Below are 14,201 nucleotides of genomic sequence, written 5' to 3'. Positions count from 1 at the left end.
AACAACAAAATTCCATGACATTCCCTGACCCAAGTCAAATATTTGTTACTTCCCTGACTTTCCAGGACCTGGGAAAGGCAGTTTTTTTCCATGATATAACGGAAATTCCCTGACCCGTACGAACCCTGCATGAAAAGTTACAGGATTGTATGGAGTGACCACTAGAACCGCAAAACTTAGAGGAAAGTTTCACATTACGGGGGATTCAGAGACAGCCCGTGAAGTAGGCTTTAGAAGAAAACGGCATTTAGTCTGTGTCCTCTGCAAATTTGAAGACGAGGTTTGCAGGCAAGTTGCATGGTGAGCGACTGGCACGTGCCACAGTTTTGAAAAACCGGATTCAAATCCGGCCTCGCCTGTGTGTGGATTGCATGATCTCCCATTCCTTGCATCGGTTTTCTCCCTTTAAATTGGGTTCCTCTCATATCATGATCTGTATGCTAATTCGACAAGAAACAAGGAGTACAATATCCATCCAGGTTCATCAGAGTAAAATAGATGGGAAGGATGTGCAGCAAGTTATGGTGATTAAGACAAAGAAGGAAATCTGTTGTCTAGTGGCAGTTAGTGTGGTGGATGAATGGAAAGAATAAGTTGAGTTGATTAATGAGGAAAATGAGAGTGAAGGGAGAATAGAAGAGGCAAGTGTGGTGGACCAGGAAGTAGAAATGATTAATAGGGGGAAGTAAGAAAGGTACTAAAAATGGAAAGTCCTGATAATATCCCTGTGGATGTATGGCAGCATCTACGAGAGATGGCTGTGGAGTTTTTGACCAGCTTTTTCAACAGAATTCTAGCAGTTGAGTAGATGCCTGAGGAATGCAGGAAAAGTGTATTAGTGTCCAATTATAAAAACAAGGGTGATGTGTAGATATGTGTAGAGCTGTGGAAACAAAATAGGAATGTGGCTGATGAAGTTGACAATGAAGTGATGGGAGACAGGACTGAAGGGTCGACTGAGGAGAGAAGCAGTCACTCAAATTAAAAAACATATGGGTGTGGTCAGTCATGCTCGCAGATAAAGTTGCGGGTGTGATTTGGGATGGAATCTCAAGACCTTAAAATAACTTACTGGATTAATATAACAATTAAAAATAAAATAAATACATAGCTAAAACAGAAAACTAAAATTTCAAACTTAAATGATAATTTCCAATTTCAACTGATATTAAAAGAACATGATATATAACGGTATTTAACTTTTTACATCAATAAAAATCCTTGATCTGAAACTTCATCTGAAAAGAGTTAAATGCACTGGCCTGTCAACGAATAAACATGAAGTTAAAAATAATCGGCGGGAGTGGCATGGTAATCGTGCGCTTCACATATTGGACACACCTGAATCAAGCGACGAGGTGGTTGATAGTCTGTCTAACTGGGGGCACACGCCGTCAAACTATCTCGCGATCGACGCAATGAGCACACTTGGTGTAACTGAATTTCCTTTGACATGGCTCATTATGTTGACTTTCGACATAAATTCCCTCGCAGTATGTGAAGCAGCTCTGAACATGGGCTTTCAGCCTAACTTCCGTTCATGCTCAGTGCTGTTAAACTTGCATTTCCTGTTTCCGGGTGAATACTGTTTGTTTTCGAGCAGGCTTGTTTAGTTAACGTTTATGAAATAAACATGTAAATTAATGTCAAGACTACACAAAATAAGCAACATCTTTCAATATCTATTTTTTCTACTCGTAACAAATTTTACGCACGTGATTTTTCGTGCTCGATTGTGCAGATTTGCGAGTGGTCACCCTCGTCAAATGTAAGTGACTGGTTTCATGTGTAGAAAGAGCTCCACAGATGCCTTGAGGGTGTTGGGAGAGAAGTAGAGAGCTACATTGTGTCTTTTTCAAGCTGAAGAAAGCTTATGACAGAGTATCTGTAGTGGAACAGTGGTAGTGCATGAGGAGGTCTTGAGTGGTAGAGAAGCACAATGGGGAAAAAGATTAGTCAGCCAGCAATTGTGCAAGTTCTCACTTAAAGAGAGGCGCCTGTAACCAATGTTCCCTCTATTTTTTTACGTCTGAGCAAACACACTAAGCCTGTGAGCGCTCCCTTTGACCACTACGAGGATCAGACGTATGCACTGTGGTCAGATCGGTGTCATCCATTGAATTTACATGGCTCATTAACAGATTTAGATTACAGCATTTACATTCCCGTCAGAATATTTTCAAGAACAATTTAGTGTTTTTGCAAAATGTCAACAAAAATCCATAGCTAACCAAACCAAGCCAACTCTGAACTATAAATTTAAAAGGTCGCTCCCAACTTTGTTCATTTTGTTTTTTTTTAACCCACAAACGATATCCCCCGTCTGTTTTTCTTGGTTCACGTTGCACAGACTGTGTTGCGAACCAAAGCACCGGTGGTGGGCAGTGTTTGTAATTATGAATGTACCCCTTTAAAAGCGGAGGGGGCGGTCTCAAGTAAACTAGGAAGTAGAATGCCTGGCCCAGTGTAGCCGAGCAGCAGCTGGTTGTTGCCGTGTTTAGAAAAAAAAAAAAAAAAAAAAAAAAAGACGTCACAGCCTGTGGTTCACTATACTGGATCGGTTTTCATGTACACAGAGTGTGTGACAAGTGCGCTGCTTAAAGAGAATATTGCCTGTAACTTTCATCATAGGTACACCTCACCTATGAGAGAAAATGAGACGAAAAAAAAACTTACTGATTTTTGAAGAATTTGAAGAAATTATGGTGGAAAATGAGTATTTGGTCAATAAAAGTTCATCTCAATACTTTTTTTTCATACCCTTCACTGAAAAAGACATGGGTCAAATGTTTTCTGTATCTTTTAAGGTTTTCACAATGTTGCTGGTATTTTACAGTATCCCATTCCTTCATCCATATCACCTCTAGAGCAGTGATGTTTTGGGACTGTTGCTGGGCAACACAGACCTTCCAACTCCCTCCAAAGATTTTCTATGGTGTTGAGATGTGGAGATTGGCTAGGCCCCTCCAGAACTCGAAATGCAGTCACTCACATTTGAAAAATGTATGGGTGTGGTCAGTCATGCCCGCAGATATAAAGTTACGGGTGTGGTCCACAAGTCAAGCCCGCAGATTTAAAATTGCGGGTGTGATTAGGGATGGAATCTCAAGACCTTAAAATAATTTAGAGTTGTTATACCCTAAGTATGAAGTTGTTACCTAATACCACAATCATAATTTATTGATACTGCACAGACTGAGACGGACATTTTTAAAAAACTCAATAGACATTCAATTTCAAAATTAAGTATACATATAATCAAATCATTTTATTTCATCATGATGTATGGCTATAATCTAGCGTAATTTATGGCACGATCTATTGTCAATCCATTTGTCGTGGCTCGGCATAAATGCACTCTGAGTACGTGAAGAAGCTCTGAACATGTGCTTTTGTCATAACTTCCAAACATGCTCAGTATGGTTAGTTAACTTGCATTTCCTGTTTCTGGGTGAATACTGATTGTTTAGGATCAGGCTTCTTTTGTTACCAACGTTCATGAAATAAACAAATTAATGTCAAGACCAACGTTCCCGCTAATGTTTTACATGTCTGAGCAAACATACTAAGCCTGTGAGCGCTCCATTTGACCACTGTAAGCAACATCAGATGTATGCACAGTGGTCAGATCAGTGGCATCTATTGAAGCTACATGGCTCGTTCAAAGATTCAGATTACAGCATTTACATTCCCATCAGAACATTTTTTAAGAACAATTTTGTGTTTTTGCAAACTTACAATGAAAATGTCAACAACAACAAAAAAAAACCTTACCAAACCAAGCCAACTACGAACTACAACTTTGAAAGGTCGCTTCCAACTTTGTTTCATTTTTTTTTTAACCCACAATGATATACCTGTCTGTTTTTCTTGTTGTAAAACTGAATTAATGTTTGCAGAATATCTTTAGCAATGCATGTTGAAAGCTGATTGATGCCCCCAGACAGTTTTAAGGTGAATGTTATGTTGCCCAATATATTTAAAATATAGAATTAGCTATTTATGCACTGACAAGCTGAAAGGAAGATTGTCTGTGCTTTCATCCTTCATCAGGGTGTGCCAAGGTGGAATTTTAACATAAGACACCATCTCATCCTGTACTTTCTACTTTGGCTTCAGACCAGACCTTTTTTACTCAAAAAAAGAGAACATTTCATCCAGTTTCAGCACTTTTTCTTCTATTATTCACATGCACCGACGTTCATTAAAGCAACACCACTTCTTTCGTTTACTTTTACCATTATTAGAGAGTAAACAAGCAGCATGTCTAACTCTTTGCTCTACGTTGCCCAGATTGTGTGGCTAAGTGAAGCGCTGGTGGTGTTTTTAATTATGACTGTACCCCTTTAAGAGGTGCGGGGGTGGGTCAGGTAAACTAGCAGGAGACCTTATGCTTCTGTGTTGAGGAAAAAAAAGTCAGGCTGTGGTTCACTGTGCTGGATCAGTTCATGTGCAATGAGAATGTGTGACAAGTGCGCAATTGCATTGGTCAAGACTATACAAAATAAGCGATCTCTTTGAATATTTATGTATTTCGACTCGTAACAAATTTTACGCACGTGATTTTTCGTGCTCGACTGTGCAGATTTGCAAGTGCAATGGCACGCGATCGTGCTCATCAAATCACAGTGACTGGAAATGGTTCTTACGAATCGACTCTGTTGCCCTTCCAGTGTGTTTGGGATCAATGTCATGCTGAAAGGGTTTTATCTTCAATGCCCTTGCTGATGAAAGGAAGTTTTCAGTCAAAAACTCAACATATATACATTCTTTCCTTTACATGGATAGGTTGCACTGGTCCCTTTACATAAAAACTGTTGCAAAGCATGATGTTTCCACCCCCATAGTTCAAAGTAGGAATGGTGCTTTGTTTGGATGCAACTCGGGATTCTTTCTCCTCCTAGTTGATTTTTTCCCCAAAATGTGCTATTTGGGTTTGATGTGACCATATGGCATTCTCCCAATCCTCTTCTGGATCATCCAAATGCTCTTAAGCAAACTTCAGACTGGTCTGGACATGCACTGGCTTCAAAAGAGGGACACATCTGGCACTGAAGTATTAGAGTCCCTGGAGCCGTAGTGTGTTCCTAATAGTAGTCTTTGCTACTTTGGTCAAGCTCTCTGCAGGCCGGGAGTTCAGGCTCGAAGGAAAGCGCCAAGCTGTTGGGTGCGGGCCCGAGAAGTTGGAGCCCAGCCCAGGTTTCAAGGGTAACGTGGGCCCCCCTTCGCATGGGCTCACCACCTGTGGGAGGGGCCATAGGGGTCAGGTGCAATGTGAACTAGGTGGTGGCTGAAGCCATGGAACTTGGTGAGCCGATGCTTGGCTATAGAAGCTGGCTCTAGGGACACGGAACATTACTTCTCTGGCGGGGAAGGAAACCGAGCTGTTGTGTAAGGTCAAAATGTTTCGACTAGATATTGCCATCCTCCCCTCACCACACAGCTCTGTAACGAGCCCTCTCTAAAGGGATTGGACTCTCATCGACTTGGGAAGTACCCACGGTGAGAGGCACCAAGCATGTGTGGTAGTTATTTCCCCCCAGCTGGGGATGGGGCACTACCGACTTCAAATCAAGACGTTGTGAGCAGGTGGGGAGAATACTTAAGATCTCAAATTCTGCATCCTCATGGGAAGGGGTGTTGGTGTTTTTTAGGAGGTCTCTCTGATTCAGGGATGAGCTCCTATCCCAAGTAGGAGGACTTCATCTATCTTGCGTTCTTGTTCTGAGAGAGGGAAGAATAAACCGAGAGATCAATGAGCAGACCATTGAAACGTCTGCAGTGATGGAGACTTTGTGGTTAAGAAGGATTTAAATCAAAGCTTGATCACCATTCCTAGCTGCACGTATGGTCACGAGCGATGCAACCGAAAGACCAAGACACCAGATACAAGTGGCTGAAATTAGTTTCCTTGGCAGGATGTCCGAGGTCTTCTTTAGAGATCTGTTGAGAAGCTGGGCTATCCGGAAGAGGCTCATAGTAGAGTCCCTACTCTTCTACATTGTGAAGACCCAGAGGAGAAAGCTGTGGTATCTGATTAGGACACCTCCCTGATGTATTTCCCTGGGGACGACTCAGGACACACTTGACAAACTATGTGTCCTGGCTGGCCAGGAAAAGCCTCAGTATCCCTCCGGAAGTGCTGGCTGAAGTGGCTGGGGAGAGGGAAGTCTGCGCTTCCCTATTAAAGCTACTGCCCCTATGACAAATCCAGGTAAATGGAGGAAAATGGGGAGATGGCTGGGGATACAGTTTTCACTGTTAATTGACTGACTGTGGTCATACCAGAGCAGCTCTAACGACAAATACAATGCAATTTTGACAAATGTTTGTCAAATAAAGATGTTTCTGAATGGTTATTTGCTTTTGTCTTCTGCAATTGGCTGGCAAGCAGTTCATGCTGTACCCTTTGTCTTGAGTGAGATGGGATGGGCGACCCGAAGTAGGATGCGTGGTATGAAAAATGGATGGATGGTTTGCAAGCCACTATGAATTACTCTCAGTCCAGATATTGTGGAAAATGAATGAAAGACCCCTCCTAGAGCCTTCACCTTATCGTTGTGGTGGGGTTTGTGTGTCCTGATGATCCTTGGAGCTAAGTTGTCTGGGGCTTCATGCCCCTGGTAGATTTACCCATGGTAAAAACGTCCTAGGTGATGGACCAGACAACGTACAACTCCAAAATCCCTATGACAAATACAAAAATTGAATCTTGGTTTCCCTTGCCCGGTCGTGGGTCACTCTGGAGCAAGGTCTGGAGGTGGGTCTCGAGGGCGAGCACCTGGTGGCCCGGGCCTGCACCCATTGGGCTCAGCCGGGCACAGCAAGAAAGGGTAACATGGGTCTGCCCAATCTACCCTGCCTCGGTGGCCTTTCTCGTCGACGAACGTGACACTATGCGGCAAGCGGATCCATCCAATGCTCGACTTCCCAACATCCAACGCCGGATTAACCGTCTGGTGTCTGAGCACCGACAAAAATCAGAGGATTGAAAAATGCAGCCTCCACGGGGAGGAAAAAGCCCTGGCCTACCATCAAAGCCTTGAGTAATTCAACCAAAAGGCCAGACAACACTGCCATCGAATTTAACGGGGTGCAATCGAAAAACAAGCGGGACACATGTTAACGTTTCAACCTACAATTTGTTGAACAGCCACCGAACATCCATTCCATTCAATCTACGTTGCACTCCCTTTCATGGAATGTTGCGCAAAAACCATCGCTGCGTCACGACAGCGTAAGTCGGAATGGCCATCAAAGCGTCCAATAATTCCAAGACGCTGGGACCTGATGGCATATGCTCGGGGATGATGAAACACCTTGGACCGAAGGCTATCCAATACCTCACTGACATCTACAACCTTTCATTGGCCACCCTGGACATTCCAACCATATGGAATTGTGGCCGTGTCATCCCGCTTCCCAAACCAGGGAAACCCATCGGTGAAGGCAAATCGTATTGTCCAATCAGTCTGTGGACACCGCTGGTCAAGACGCTCGAGCTTTTAATCCTCCCTGCCCTGAGCGAGTCGCTGACAACTGCCAGTCACCAGCATGAATTCAAGACGCGTCATAGTACAACCACAGCACTCCATGCCATCACCAACTAAATAGCTTGTGGTTTCATCCAACTAAAGCCTGCCCACCATACCATCACGGTTGCTCTCGAGCTGAAGAAGGTGTTCGACTGCTGTCGTCAAGCCGAACCTACCATCTTTGCTGAAGCACTGGACCGCCAACTACCTATGCGGCAGGTATTCATACATTGAATTCAACAATGCCAAATAGTCGACAACTTCGCAAAGGAGTCCCCCAAGGGGGCGTTCTAAGCCCACTGCTTTTCAATCACTACATCTCAAAATTGCCCAGGCCACAGAAGTTGACGTTCCATGAACATGCGAAAATTGTGCAATCCAAACTCAATAAAAGAAACAAAATTTTTAAGTGACTAGTCAGCAACACATGGGGCCAGACCAACGAGACCATCCTCATGACGTATAAGGCCATCAGAAGATCAATCCTGAACTACGGGGCGCCCGGGTGGACTTCAGACCTGAAACCAACTCACTGGTACTCCCTCCAGGCAGCCCAAATCACTGCCCTTCGAACCGCCACGGGCTGCTACAAAATGGCTTCCATTGATCACCTACACACCAAGTCGAAACTCCTTCCTACGTGAGCACAATGTAATACAATACATTCATTGGCCGCCCGGCGATGCAGAGGACTACAGGTGTGCCCTATCGGCGATCCATCGAACCGCCGCAGCCGACGGGATTGCCGGCTACAAACCCATCTTGTTGGGCAGCTACCTGCCTCCAGAAGCCGAACCCAAAAGACAACTCCCGCGGCCCGCAACTCCGTTCGGGCTGGTGTCACAAGCTCAACAACTATCGGCCCGACCAGCTGACCCACCCACAACGCGCTCGAGTTACGAGTTAATGTTTTTGTATGTTACTTTTTGTAAAAATAGACAAAATGTTTTTGACCCCCCCTCATTATTGCTTGTTTAAAGTTATTCTGGACTTTTTTTTAATAATAAAAAAAAAAAGTTTACAAAGCTGGGGGCCCGAGTCGCTACAGATACAGCGGCAATGCACTTCCAGCCTAGCCTACTTTACTACTGAAGGGTACGTTTTAAGCAAAAAATTAATATGACAAAACTGTTTAGTCCCCCCCCAATGGTTTTGGGTTTAGTTTTCAACATTGGTGAAGTTCATTATTCACTGATTAATATTGTTAGCGGAAAGGTAGCATCTGTTGCTGTGGAGGAGTCCTTGGAGGTCACTGCCTAAAACTGTGGCACCTCAAAAGTTCAGAGATCAATTATTTGGAGACTAATGCAAGACCTTTTGAATTCCACTTCCCTGTGCAAAGCAGTATAATTTGCCTCAATTAAAAGGCACTTGACAAATGAAATGGTAAAAAAAAGCTTGTGCTTGAAAACGAAGCCCTGTTCAAATGCCTTTTTGCAGTGTCCAAGAACTGTGACAGAGACATGCTAATGGTGCTAACCTATACACTCGCTGCAGTAGTACCTTCACTATTCCGTGATGATGGCATGAAGAGAAAGACAAAGAAATTTGATTTATCTGAAAAGATTGAGTCATACTGTGAGCGATCTGCCTAGTGATGTTCATATACCAACAGCCTACATAATAAATGAGATGGCAAAGGTACAGGCAGAAAATGAATTAGCATTACTTAAAAATTGCTTTGTAGCCGAAATTCTACTGAAGAGATTGATAAAGATTCTTAAGTCCGACTTTCCAGGCTGAATCAGTCACTATAGCGTTTGATCGCTATGACTCGAAGGCGTCAATTGAGACGTATGAACATTAGCGGAAAGAGTCTGTTATTCCTCATCACATCGCTGTAAATCAAACACTCAAAGGCTAAAAGCCAGTACAAAAAAAATATTAGTGAAAATGTCATAGAAAATGCAAAGAGTTCCTGAAATCTCTTTAGCTGGCGGGAGAATTAAAAAAATTGAGAAATTGTCATCACAGGGAATTACACTGGCCAAGAAACAATCACCAAGCTTTTTAGCACCCAGGAAGAGGCAGACACCAGAATTGTGCTACATGCGGTTAGCTTATCATCACAGTTTGCAAGGACCAATAATGTTCTGGTTCTTTGGTACACGACACCAATCATGGACAGCTCAGCAGGGAGATTTTCAACCATCATTGTATTTTCTTCTGGTGTTTTTGCTTTCGGAAAATGTTTGCCAGTTTCAGGGATTCAATCAAGAATTTTCATTCCGGTGTATCACCAGGACCAAAGTTATGTTCAACGGGGAGTCTAAATTATTTCTATGAAATCTGGATCCGGTGGGTAATGTGTAGAAAAGACAAAACTCTATGCTGACAGTAACACTTCAGCGGAGGAAGTGTAATGGTGTGGGGCACAGTATTGTATGCAATTTCAATGCAGAGATAAGATGAGATTCAGTAACCAGAGACAAACCCTTATCTCCACAATACAGCAGCAAATTCTATTTTTCATGACTCTGAAGACCCTAAAAATAGGGTTTGTCTGGGACTGTGACATCTACAGAATTTGGGAGTGAAATACGGAGGATAGAATGGCCAAACAACGGTCCTGACCTAACCCCACTGAACATTTGTGGGATAACCATGGATATGCTGTTCGTGCTGGACTGGCCAAAACAACCATGTTGGCTGACTAACGACAAACTCGGGTGGAAGAAAAGGATGCCGTTCGAGAGCAGTGTGTGACCAGGGCAGTGTACTACAATAGGTGATGTCAGGCTATTGTGGCTGTGTATGATTCTTCCAAAAGTTAATGACACTGATGACAATTGCAAATGAAGAAGTTAAATTTTCGACGTGTTTTTTTTCTCTTTAAGTTTCAATCATGTACTCCACCAAAATAAACTCAGTGGCAAGAGCAAAATGAACTGTTAGGCATCACCAGGCAAAATTTTAAAAATTTTCTTTGGCAAAACCCACATATTCAGCTCTGCTGCTTATTCCACGAACTCAGGTACCTTCATTATGGCATTATTTAAAACGCTATCTTAAACAACTTTCCAGCGGCATAAGATTGATTGCCAAGTGTTGTTACAACAAAGAAATAATCTACCAAACACAAAGCTCTGAACTTTAGGTGCTAACACAAAAGACTCAAAATACTTTGAAGTTATAACACTTTTTTGTTCAATTCTCTCACCATCAAGGCTGGGCAGAACATGGGTGTAAGTCTTATACAACAACGGCAGCGCATCGTGATTAATGTGAAGATGAGGAAGGTGAGGTATGAAGTCGTTCCCAACTAGGAAGCTCATAAGTATCCAGTCATCTATTATCTTCTCCAAGTCATAATCCGAGCCCATCTTATTCTACAAAAAAAACAAATTAAGATCAGTCAGAATTAGCGCAGGTTTTACATCTGTGTATGCTATGGTGTGAGTGTTAATCTACCTTCACCATCGAGAACTCATAGTTAATGTATTCCCTCATAAGAGACAGGTGAAGCAAATGGAAAGTTGTCTCTTCTGGAGCAGTTATCCTGGAAGTGATGTGAGACAGGACTCATTCAGTAGAAGAGGGGGGTAGGAACATGCTACATTTACTCCATTATATTCACACTGTGGATGAATAGCAATTAGAGTAGTTTAAATTAACCATAATTTTTGCTTTTAATGAAGTATTTATTTTCAGAATAAACTACTTTTACGCCATTACAATCTACATGCTGCTCGCTACTTTCATTTCTCAACAATTGTGTGTGCAATTTTCAGTCTTTTTTTTCGACTTCTGCATCAGGCACTCTGTCAATCCACCGTGATTACTTCAGTGATAATATTGACTCAGGTTCAGATAAACTACGGGAAAGTCCTATGTCCGCATACAGTCTTGTATGTGGCTACATAGTCAATAAAAGTGAGTCATGATAGCCGCATGAGACATGTTTACATTACAAACTACAAAAAACTTTTAACACTCAGGGTAGTTTTGTCACTGTCCAAGTTTGAATATTTCAGTCCTTTTCTAAATGGCGAAAAGACCATGTGATAGGCTAATATTTTTGCTCTTTTGGCTGTGGATATGGCAAAATGAGCAGTTTTTATGGTCACAAACAAGTACCTGTAAAATATGCCATCTTTTGTCTGTCTGTCTCTCTCGCTCTCACGCTCTTAAGCAAGTGTCGTTTTTTTCACCCAATTAAATATTGAAACGATGGCAGTTGAGTGTGGACTCCAATGGAATGCGTTTGAGTGTGACATTACTTCTGAAGACAGCCAAAATTGCGTACCGGAGGTTTTTTTTGTTTTGTTTTTTTTACATTTAAGTAAAAGATCACTGAAAACAGAACATCTCTTTTGCATTGGTGACATAGCAAGGAAGGCAGAAAGTCAAAGGTCAAGTCAAACATATTCAAAATTGTTATTAATCAATCTTATTTTCACCTACACTTGTAAAGTAAAAAATGAAAAAAAATGGTTCTGCAAATTATAGGTCAAATAAATTGAGGAAAAAGTTTTAAAATTATTTATCTGGGTCAAAATTCTTTTACAAAACAAAACTGTGGCATTTGAACAGGGCTCTGTCTACTTTTTATACAAAATGAAGCCTTTTTCCTGTTTTCAGACTGGTGAAAGGTCAGTAATTTAGTATGAGGCAATCTAAACTATCCATCCATCCGTCCGTCCACCTATCTTCTACCGCTTTTATGGGTCGGGTCGCGAGGGCAGTAGATTTAGCAGGCATTTTACCACCCACTTCATCCAGCTTTTCTGGGGGATCCCAAGGTGTTCCCAGGCCAGCCGAGAGACAGTCTCTCCAGCGTGTCCTGGGTTGTCCCCAGGGTTGTTTTCGGTAGGACGTGCCCGGAACACCTTACCACAGAGGCCTCTAGGAGAGATCCAAATTGGATGCCCTGGTCACCACACCTGGCTCCTCTTCCGGAGGAGCAGCAGCTCGACACTGAGCCCAACCCGAATGACCAAGTTTGTCACCCTATCTCTAAGGGAAAGCCCGGACACCCTGCGGAGGAAACTCGTTTCGGCCGCTTGGATTCGGGATCTTGTTCTTTCGGTCACAACCCATCGCTTGAGACCTTACGTCAGGGTAGGAACCGGAGAGGGCACGCCATTTCCGACTGAGTACCACGGTCTCAAATTTGGAGGGGCTGATTCTCTTCCAGGCCGCTTCACACAGCTGCAAGCCTTCAGTAGTATTGGATATCATGGCTTGATGAATCCAACAGAACCACATCCTCTGCAAAGATGCGAAGGCCACCAACAGAACCACATCCTCTGCAAAGATGCGAAGGCCACCAAACCAGACCCCCTCTACATCTCGGCTCTGCCTAGAGATTCTGTCCATAAGAGTTATGAACAAAATTTGTGACAAAGGGTAGCCTTGGTGGAGTGCAACTCTCATCGGAAACGAGTCCAACTTACTGCCGGCAATGCGGACCAAACACTGACACCGCATACAGGGACCGAACAGCCCGTATTGGGGTTAGGGGTTCGGTATCTCATACTCCCGAAGGACTCCTCACAGGACTCCCCGAGGGACACAGTCGAATGTCTTCTCCAAGTCCACAAAACAAAAGTAGACTGATTGGGGTGAACTCCCATGCACACTCGAGGATTGGTCCACTGTTCCACGGCCAGGACAAAAACAAATTATTCCCAGTGAATCTAATATTGGAGTTTCCTACGGACCCTCCTCTCCAGCACCACCAAATAGACCTTACCAGGGTGGCTGAGGAGGGTAATCCCCCTTGGAGTTGGAACCCTTTGGTCCAGTCCCTCTTCTTAAAAAGGGGGACCACCACCAACCCAGTTTGCCAATCCAGAGGGACTGTGCCTGATGTTTCCGCGATGTAGAGGCAGGTCAACCAGGACAGACCCACAACATCCAGAGCCTTTAGGAACTTCGAGAAAAATTCCTCCACCCCTAGGGCCTTGCTACCCAGGAGCTTTTTAACCACCTTGGTGAGATCAATCCCAGATATAGGAGAGCCCACCTCATAGAACAAAGACTCTGCTTCACGGGAAAGGATGCTGGTGAAATTGAGGAAATATTCCCCCCACCGATTCACAACGTCCCGAGTCGAGGTCAGCATCGCCCTATTCTCACCATACAGTTGACAATGTTGACGGTGCACTGCTTCCCCCACTTAAGACACTGGACGATGGACCAGAATTTCCTCGAAAACGTCTTGAAGTCACTCTCTCCATGGCCTCACAAAACTCCTCCCAGGCCCGTGTTTTTGCCTCAGCAATCACCAAAGCTGCATTCCGCCCAGCCAGCCAGTATCTATCGGCTGCCTCTAGAGTACCACAGGCCAGAAAGACCTGATAGGGCTCCTATAGATTGACAGCATCCCTCACTGTTGACGTCCACCACTGTGTTTGGGGGTTGCCACCATGACAGGCACCGACCACCTTACGCCACACCTCCGGTCAGCCGCCTCAGCAATGGAGGCGCGGAACATTGTCCACTCAGACTCAATGTCCCCGTCCTCCCTCGGAACATGAGCAAAGTCTTTCGGAGGCGGGAGTTGAAACTCCTGACAGGGCAACCTGCCAGCCATTTCCAGCAAACCCTCACAATGCCAGGTCCCCAACCATTGGAGCCACCTCACCACCAGGTGGTCAATCGAACTGCAACCCAGGGTGTCCTGGTGCCAAGTGCACATGCAGACACCCTCATACCCGAACA

The 14,201-nt window shown here is 43.8% G+C and overlaps 1 protein-coding gene across 3 annotated transcripts in view; it reads right to left on the bottom strand.

Moving 5' to 3' along the window:
* The window catches only part of xrn1 (5'-3' exoribonuclease 1), a 118,347-nt gene that overhangs the window by 71,670 nt on the left and 32,476 nt on the right, over positions 1-14,201 (bottom strand). For all 3 annotated transcript variants that reach the window (XR_009797588.1, XM_061838204.1, XM_061838203.1), the window contains exons 7-8: positions 10,947-11,034; positions 10,696-10,864 (exon numbers count right to left, since the gene is read on the bottom strand). Coding sequence is in view for 2 of the 3 variants with exons in the window: in XM_061838204.1 (XP_061694188.1) it covers positions 10,696-10,864; positions 10,947-11,034 (257 nt within the window). In the remaining variant the exon portion in view is untranslated. The remainder of the gene's footprint in view (positions 1-10,695; positions 10,865-10,946; positions 11,035-14,201) is intronic.

Source organism: Syngnathoides biaculeatus, chromosome 13 (genome assembly GCF_019802595.1).
Source record: "Syngnathoides biaculeatus isolate LvHL_M chromosome 13, ASM1980259v1, whole genome shotgun sequence".
Lineage (NCBI taxonomy): Eukaryota > Metazoa > Chordata > Actinopteri > Syngnathiformes > Syngnathidae > Syngnathoides > Syngnathoides biaculeatus.
This window is presented reverse-complemented; position numbering and strand designations above follow the sequence as displayed.